The sequence below is a fragment of the Kryptolebias marmoratus genome, linkage group LG2 (assembly GCF_001649575.2).
Source record: "Kryptolebias marmoratus isolate JLee-2015 linkage group LG2, ASM164957v2, whole genome shotgun sequence".
Classification (NCBI taxonomy): Eukaryota; Metazoa; Chordata; class Actinopteri; order Cyprinodontiformes; family Rivulidae; genus Kryptolebias; species Kryptolebias marmoratus.
This window is the reverse complement of record NC_051431.1, coordinates 450,199-458,684: the sequence shown is the minus strand read 5'-3', so window position 1 is coordinate 458,684 and position 8,486 is coordinate 450,199. Positions and strand designations below refer to the sequence as shown.

At 43.3% G+C, this 8,486-nt stretch overlaps 2 protein-coding genes across 3 annotated transcripts in view; both read right to left on the bottom strand.

Annotated features, from left to right (window-relative positions):
- The window catches only part of LOC108244658 (uncharacterized protein DDB_G0271670), an 8,831-nt gene extending 5,612 nt beyond the window's left edge, over positions 1-3,219 (bottom strand). Inside the window, exons 1-5 of the mRNA XM_017431041.3 lie at positions 3,122-3,219; positions 1,308-1,526; positions 1,110-1,204; positions 504-660; positions 249-425 (exon numbers count right to left, since the gene is read on the bottom strand). Coding sequence (XP_017286530.1) covers positions 249-425; positions 504-660; positions 1,110-1,204; positions 1,308-1,443 — 565 coding nt within the window. The 5' untranslated portion in view covers positions 1,444-1,526; positions 3,122-3,219. The remainder of the gene's footprint in view (positions 1-248; positions 426-503; positions 661-1,109; positions 1,205-1,307; positions 1,527-3,121) is intronic.
- Positions 3,220-4,181: 962 nt separating this feature from the next.
- The window catches only part of zgc:101731 (SNARE_SNAP25N and SNARE_SNAP23C domain-containing protein), a 12,080-nt gene continuing 7,775 nt past the window's right edge, over positions 4,182-8,486 (bottom strand). Inside the window, exons 3-8 of one of the 2 annotated variants that reach the window (XM_017431049.3) lie at positions 8,030-8,071; positions 7,272-7,320; positions 6,836-6,953; positions 5,637-5,783; positions 5,323-5,467; positions 4,182-4,742 (exon numbers count right to left, since the gene is read on the bottom strand). In XM_017431049.3, the coding sequence (XP_017286538.1) occupies positions 4,677-4,742; positions 5,323-5,467; positions 5,637-5,783; positions 6,836-6,953; positions 7,272-7,320; positions 8,030-8,071 (567 nt within the window). In that variant the 3' untranslated portion in view covers positions 4,182-4,676. Of the gene's footprint in view, positions 4,743-5,322; positions 5,468-5,636; positions 5,784-6,139; positions 6,252-6,835; positions 6,954-7,271; positions 7,321-8,029; positions 8,072-8,486 lie in introns of both variants that reach the window. The other variant, XM_017431050.3, reaches the window with a different exon arrangement.

Sequence of the window (8,486 nt, the reverse complement as noted above, 5' to 3'; positions counted from 1 at the left end):
GGACCAGGATGGAGGCCCTTCAGGACCAGGATGGAGGCCCTTCAGGACCAGGACGGAGGCCCTTCAGGACCAGGATGGAGGCCCTTCAGGACCAGGACAGAGGCCCTTCAGGACCAGGATGGATATTCCTTTCCATGCACATTCCATTCTAAATGAGTGATGATGAATCAAAGCAAGGTAACATTTCAATAATTCGACAGCTCTGATAAAAACAGCTGTCGATCGGCTGATCTGACGGATCCACTCACCCAGTTCTTTCTCTGGAGAGGACAGAGGTGAAAGGTCACACAGAAAACCTCCCTGGAAAGACGGTGAGCTCTCGTTGAAGTTGAGGTAGGAGTAGGGGGCGGTCGTGGCTCTGGAACCGTCGTTGAAGGACTTTGGAAAGTCCTCGTCCTGACTCAGGTCCGGATCACTGTCTCCGTCTGAGAAACAACAAAGAAACGATGGGAAACTACTACTACTATTCCCAGCTGATGGTTTAAAGTCTTGCTTTGCCTCACCTCCTGTAGGACTCATCATCAGGATCTTGTGGACCATCCTCTCCACGGGGCCCAAGTTCTTCTTCCTCAGTTTGCAGCCGTTGGGGCCCCGCAGGGCTACGATCCGACGCTTCCCGTCACATTTCAGGTCGGTCCATTTCTTCATGATCTGACGCACCTTTAGGGAAAAATAAAACCTTTATGCCATCATGAAGCGTCCTGTGGACGCAGGAGACAGGAACTGAACCCTTCTTAGACAAATCAGTCATTAATCAACAAGAATCTGTGGAGAATAAAACTAAAGATTCACATCAAGCTCATACAGTTTCATGTTGAATTATTTAGTCTTTGCATTAAAAAAAAACACTCCAAGAGTGCAGAATCTGGATCTGAGAGGCTGATAAGATGTTAACAGGTCAGAAATAGAAGAACTCTTGACCACAAAATGTTTTTTAACCTCTCCTCTTTGTTAAACCTGCAGGTTTGACTCTGACAGACCAAATTCTGCAGCAAGTTCCCAGGATATAAACCCTGGTTTGAAATCTAGATTTGACATCTGACTCAGCATCAAATTGGTCCAAAACCCAGGAAATAATTCTTCAACCATAAAGAGCTAAAGGAACAAACCTCTCTGTGATTCTCTCCCAGAGCGTTGATCTGATTTGTGATCTCAGCCCAGGTCTGTTTCTTGGTTTCTGTCGACACGCCCTGGTTAAACTTCCCTAGAAGAAGAAGAAGAAGAAGAAACACGCTGAGAGGTTTGGTCTTTTTAGTTACAACGAGGAGCAGGAAGAAGCTGAGGAAACATGGAGTCCTGCGACTCACGGAGGAGGATGTATCTGTTCCTCTTCACGGCGTCCAGCAGAACCTTGATCTCATTGAAGGAGAACCTGGGTTTGGGTTTCAATCCTTTTACTCCTGCTCGGAAGTCGTCCTCCTCCTCCTGCCACGGAGTGGACATGTCTGTCCCTCCGCCCCGTCCTCCTTCCTGGACTGTCCTCTGAAACTCAGCTTGGTGCTGAGTCCAGTTTTACATCCCTGGACCTGAAGGAAAAGGACAGGAGATGATGGAACAGACACACAGACAGAAGAAGACTGGAGTCATTAATATCAACTCATTTTAGGAGTTTTTATTGTTACATTAATCTAAATGCTAATTAAAAGAAAAGCTTCTGCAAGAGAAATAAACACAATTATGAGTGTCTGAATTATACCTGAGCTAACTTTATTATCCACGGGCAAAAACGAAACGAGCTTGATGATCAAACAAGGAAAACCTGAAGGTTTCTGCAGATCCTCCTGCAGCAGAAAGCCTTTTCCTCTCCACATTTTCAGCACAAAATAAATGAATGGAAGCTTCATAAACAAGATTACACAACTTCCCAAAAAGAAGGTAAGATCGATGAGGATCACCACTTGTTAAATTGTTATTTGATGAAAATAAAGTAACATGATGGAAATTTATCTCTACATGTGACCAAACAGATTAAACTGTTATAATTCCATTCTGTTCAGACTTATTTTAATAATCAGGTGTTAACATAAAAAACACTCATTCTCAGCATAAATACTAGAAAATAAGTTTTTATAGTTATTTACTGGGGCAGCTTTTTCAGCCATAAACAGATGATATTTTTTAGGTTGTGTGTCTCTACAACCACCTGCTGGTTGGATTTTTACTTCAACAGGAAAAAAAACTAAAGATTAACAAAATGATCTTATTGAGATGAAGTTTTCCTCTCTGTCACATCATGGACAGTTCAGGGAGGAAAAAAAGGTTTTTAAGTTAAAAAATAATTAAATATTTCATTACCAGCGCTGTAAAATATTCAGTTTAACTTAATTTAAATAACCCTTTTTAAATTTAAAGTGCTGAACGAGTCAAAACACAACATAAAAACAAATGAGCGATAAAATAAGACAGAGAATGTTGAAACAATTATAAAAGGTTACAAACTAAAAGATTAAGAGTACACAAAACAACAAACATGATAAAACAAACAGACTAAAAGTATCTGTTTAATGAAAATAAACTAATAACATATGAAAACTTACAAATTATAGTTTAGCATTTTTATTTTTATATTTATCATATTTATCTCTCTATTTTTATTTATTTATTTGTATTTATCCTAATAGTTTAAACCTAATTCGTAAGAAAACGCGCGCGCGTCTTTATTTAACGCGTTTAACGTCGCGTCTGGGCTCGTCACGTGGTCGTGCTGAGCCAATCAGCGGCTCTCCTCCGGTGTCTTTGTTGAGCTCGCGCCTGCCTCTCCTCCTCCCTGTTGGTTCAGTCGGGTCGCTCCGCCATCTCCGTGAACCGCACCGAGATTACAGCCCGTCCGGCGGAAATAACCGAGCTGAGACGGGGTTCGGATGTCGGTGTGGGTCCGGCACGTTCTCCCGAACCGCGCCGTAGAACTGGAAGCCGCGTTTCCGCTGCGATTCCGCGGAAATGTCCGCGACTGTCGGTGGCCGACATGGACGGATAAAATGTCCGTTAGCTCGCGGGTTTGCGCTCTGCCTTCGCGTTTTCGCTTCTCGCGTCGCGTCAGCGGCAGACGCGCAGCGCGTCGCGCAGAAATAACTGAGGTGCGCGGCGCTAAATTAAATCTGGGTCTGTGGGAAATAATTACCAGGGAAAAAAATGGCGTTGATCCTCCCCTCCTTCCTCCGAGGTTCTCCTGAAAGTTCGGAGCAGGGGAGAAATGCGCAGACTCCGCAGCGCGTGCGATGTTTTTTTTTTCCTTAAACGCGCAACATTTCGGTTTCGCTGCGCGCCCCCTGCTGGCCGGGGTACCGATTTACACCAGAATAAATACAAAAAAACTTCTAAAACTTTACATAAATCACAAATATTATGATGTTCTAACAAATAATGATGGTTCTTTAATTACCACAAACAAGGATGTGTTTATTGAGCGAAAAAAGTTGAGCTTTAGAGCCAATTTATTATAAAAACCAAGATAAACACTGTTAACAAGTTAATAAATAAGGCTACGATTACGGAAGGATTCTTTGCGGATATAAAAATTTGCTTTAGTTTTAAGTAGATTACCATTAGCATGCAAATTATCGCTTTTACGACTAATTTTGTTTCATCTATAAAACCTTTATTAACCTATATTTGTCAATACCAATAATCCCATTTTACAGCCCCTCCCCTCAGTCCACAAAATTAATTCACACCTTAAAATTTTGCCCTTCAGATTTTTAATTCCGGTTTCACAGAAGCAGTTATTCACAAAAACACCAACATACACGTGCATTAGTTGTGCTACTTTGACTTTATGATTGTCTCAAATACTCCACATCAGGAGTGAGCAGGAAGAAAACCTACAGTAGCTAAATAAAATAAATAAATTTGTAATTTTAATAAACACAAATGTGCAAAAACACACACATATTACATATAATCCACAGCTAATGCTATTGTTTCCAGGGTTTGGGGCATTCCTAGAATAAATCTTGCTCCTGATCCATCGTTTCTCCTCCATTTCAGGCGACATGAGGAGGAGAGAAGATGGAGAAACAAGGAGCGGTTCCATGTCTGTCCGCTTGGTGTCGCCACAGAGCTTCCTCTGAAAATAAATAGCGTGTTTATTTCCTGAGTGCATTACCCTGCGTGGGCGCAAGAGGGCGCCACCACACACGGGCTTAAACAAACATTTTAGGACAGAAAAATGGCAGGTGGTGGAGGGTTTCTTTTTGTTTTTTATTTTAATGTTAACATAATTTATGTAAAGAAAGCGTCATTCCTTAAAAAAAAGACATTCTGATGGCTAAAACGCACGCAAAACCCAAAGGAGCCACTTCGTTCTGCATTAATCTCCCCCCGCTCACCGTTTTGAGTTTTACCTATTTTCATTCGTCGGGTTCTGTTGTTGCTGGTGGTTCTGCTGCAGTGACCCACTTTCCCCACAGGGATCTTTAAAGCTTCTCAGGACCTAAACTCTGCTGAGCAACCCGACCCTGCCCGATTACAGGCCTGCAGTCACATTTTCACAAAAACAATCCGAATAAAGTCTAAACTGATGCAACAAAACTACGGCTACGTGTGAGAAATAAATCTGAATGAATTCAACACAGGCTACTATAAACTCACTAATGAGAGTCATATTCTCTAAAGGAACATGAAGGCAGACTGGCAGTGGCAGCACGTGGTTCTGCAAACAGAGAGGCAGAACCCTCCTATCGTTTCATGAGGTTGTTAGCCTTCTGGTTGGCAGCGCCGATCCGGGACACGTTGAGATTCGCCTGCAGAGACAGGAAGCAGCACAGGTCAGGATGAACGGCTGTGGGAAGGTGTTGCCACATACTGTAGTACTACAGTAATAATATACATTTTAGTTCATGCAGCTGATCAGATCCGGATGGTTTTTCTTTCTGAATGGACTAAACTCCTGAGTACAGGACAGTTTTAACTGTAACAAACATTATCAGACAAGCGGCTGTGCACTGTGTGTTTAGAAAAGTCCTAGATACAAACATTTTTCATGATCCAGAGCCAAGGTTCTGTAAATAATTGGGCGAATTTAGTTCTGTTGCTCTGCAGTTGGTAGAACCTAAGTCCTGCAAATTTCTGTTTTGGTACATCATCAGTTTGCTAAAATATAATGTCTGCATGACTGAATTAAAATCAGTAGGCTAGATTCTCATCAGCAGCCATGTCTGCATGTTTTGTTGTTGTCACACTTCACAGCTGAAACTGGTGGGTTTTTTACATGAATAAAAATGAATAATCTCTGTATTCCTGGCTTTATGCTGTGATTTCTGTGGTTCTCCGTGACAGAAACGGACTCATTCAGGGTTAAATGTTGTAATGTGACCTCAGTACCTTGTCCCCAATGCGATCGATCTGATCATTCTGGGATTCCAGCTCGTTGCCGATGTCCAGAGCCATGCTTTTCAGGTTCCCCACGATGCTGCCGACATGAGCCAGGTTCTCCTCCATCTCGTCCTCCCGGGCATCGTCGGTCACCCTGAGACACAGGAGAGGTTCAAACCCAGAACAACTCAGGGAATCATGGGAGTTTTTGTCTGTTTGTGGTGATGTCCTGTGTTTGACCAGCTGCCGGAGAGACTGATGACTGAATCACCTGCCAGGTATTTGAACAGAACAGCAAACACACACCTCAGTAAACCCTGTACCTGCGGATGTATCCTCCGCTCATGATCATTTGCTCTCGCTCATCGACGACCCGAGACGACGGCGGCTGATTGGACACCACTCCATCCTGACCGGAGGCTCCGCCCCAAACCGCCTTGTAGGCCCCGCTCTCCTCAAAGGCCTTCAGTCTGAGGGGGACAAACCGAGCTCATGAAAAAGGTTTTTGTTTACCCACGCTGCACCCATCCTCACGCTGCACCTGACAGAGATCAGGGTAAAGAACCTGTCAGCCGACGCAGACAGGACGGGTCCAGCAGGGATCCGATTCCTCAAGAACAACAACAAACATGAAGTTTAAAGAGCTCAAAGTCGAACGGCAAAGCAAGCAGGCAACAAAATCCTCTAAGCTGCTGAGGAGTGGTGCTCGTTTTTAGATTCAACTGTTCTAAGTTTTAGTTAATAATTAACTACTGGTGCTGGAGGTTGGACAGTGTGGTTTAGTTCCAGGTCGGTATGTATTTAACAAACACACACCTGCACCTACTTCTCACAGGTGCAGAGGCCGCAGCACTTCCCCAGGTCCGTCAGGTTTTTCTCTGCCTCCCTCATATCAGAGTTGATCTGATCCAAACCCTCCTCTATTCGCTCCAACTGCTCTATGGGTCGAGGAGGAAGGTGAAGAGGAGGAGGAGGAAGCAAAACACACAAACACAAAAAAAAAACTTTTCAAAGAAGCTGAAAGAGTCAACTGAAAAAAAGCAGCCACTAGCGACTTAAAACGACTAAAATACACAAAGAAATGATAAAAAACGTCACTTTGCAGCAACAATCAGCAAAGTTTGCAGCCTGGTGTCCAGTTCCATCAGGTTCCTCTCTCAGTTCAGACCTGTGGCTAAACTCCAGCCCGAGTGATAGAAGCTAAATGCAGGCGCACGTTGAAAATGCCTTCAATCGTTGTGGACCTCCTATACGTTTGGTAGTCTGAACCCAATCCGTCCAGAGCCGAGCCGTAGGACCTCCTGCTGGATGGAGGGTCATCACCTGCACGTCTCAGGGGTGAAAAACAAAGCTTCCTCAAACATGATTGGTCCGAGCTAACTGGAAATCCTGAAGTTTATACTCCAGTTTCTCCACAACTCGTGTCTGCTGTTTTTGTTTGTTTTTAATGGAACTGGGCACCGGCACGGGATCCTCAGACCAGCAGGTGAGTGCAGCTTTGGCTCCTGGACTCTGGACCTACTTCCTGAGGGGCCAGATACACAGACCACAGCACTGGGCCATGTCCGTCAGGTTCTTCTCTGCCTCTCTCATGTCCCTGTTGATGGAGTCCATGCCCTCCTCAATACGCTCCAACTGCTCTGATAGGAACACCAGGTTTACGGTGGGTTTCAGAAAAAAACTCAAACATAATCCTCATTAATAAAGTAAGTATTATAAAGAATATAATTTCAATAAATAACACAGAAGGTATTTATTTGAAAAGTTAAGGATCCCAAAAATTCAGCAAAATCAGTTCATTTTTCTGTTGTAATGAAGTTGGTCAACAAAGACACAAAAACAGCTTTACCTGCTAAACTAAACCAAGATTTATCAGAGTCTGATCTTATTCTCGTTCTTTACAGTGACTTTATAAATGATTGAAATATTTAGAATGACAGTAAAGAGGAAATGAATACCTCCTTGTTCGTCTAACATCACCACAGTCCTGATCCCGAGATCTTTACTCTGCAGGAGGAAGAACATCTTCATGAAAAATAAAAAATCAAACTGTGCAGGTATGAAACACCTCACAGGTGCGGCTCTGCTCTAGAATTTCATGGAAAAGTTCTTTTATTTCAGTAATTTAATTCAACAAGTGAAACTCGTATATTATAAAGATTCATTGCACACAGAGTGATATGAGTGACAGCTAACAAAAACAAAATCTGTTTCTTAGAACATTTAAATATTACATAAAACCAATAAAAAGAGGATTTTTTATTTAGAGGCGTCACTGAAAGGTGTGTCCTCGTGGTCAGAGCTCTTTGTGCACGTGCACCTCTACCTGTCAGGTTTCTAGCTATTGACCTTTGACCCCCACATGTTTTTTATAAGATGTCAGTGGAAACAGCAGCAGGTGTGATGGCTTCACCTGCACCTTTTTGTCTGGTTGGTTTTGGAAAATGGGCATAAAATATTAAACAATTTTAGACGGTTGAAGCTGAATGTAGATGTGTTTGGACTGCAGGCTCTCAGACGGTCTTTAACGTGTGAAAATAAACATGTATGTCCTGCTGCGCCTCCCCCGCCCTACTTCATGTTTGGACGGAGGCTTCTCTGGACATTTACCCACACAGAACACAGGCAAGAAACGAGATGAATGTGCCTCTGTTTCTCACATGGTATCGTGTGTGTGTGTGTGTGTGTGTGTGTGTGTGTGTGTGTGTGTGGGTACCTCCTCGACCAGCTGAACCATCCGCCTCGTGCTTTCCAAAGACTAAAAAAAAATCAACAAAATCTGCTTCAGTTTACATTCAAATAAACTAACTTTTATTTTTATTTTTAATTCCCAGCTTTAATTGATACTTTTATTTTGAAAGTTTAGATCAGTTACAGACAATAAAAACATATATTTAACATAAAGTGAGAAATCAGAAAAGCTCCACAGATCATGAGACCTCAGCTCATTCCCGTCGACGCAGCAGATATTTTAGAACAGGACTGAGCTTCATCACAGCCTCACAAAGGCCTGGAAGAACTCAGCAGCTGCTGGTTGCACTCCCTGATCAGCAGGATATTTGTGTGAGAGGCCCTGGAGCAAGGCAGCGAACCCTCCACCTCCTGCCCCTGAGCAAGGCAGCGAACCCTCCACCTCCTGACCCTGAGCAAGGCAGCGAACCCTCCACCTCCTG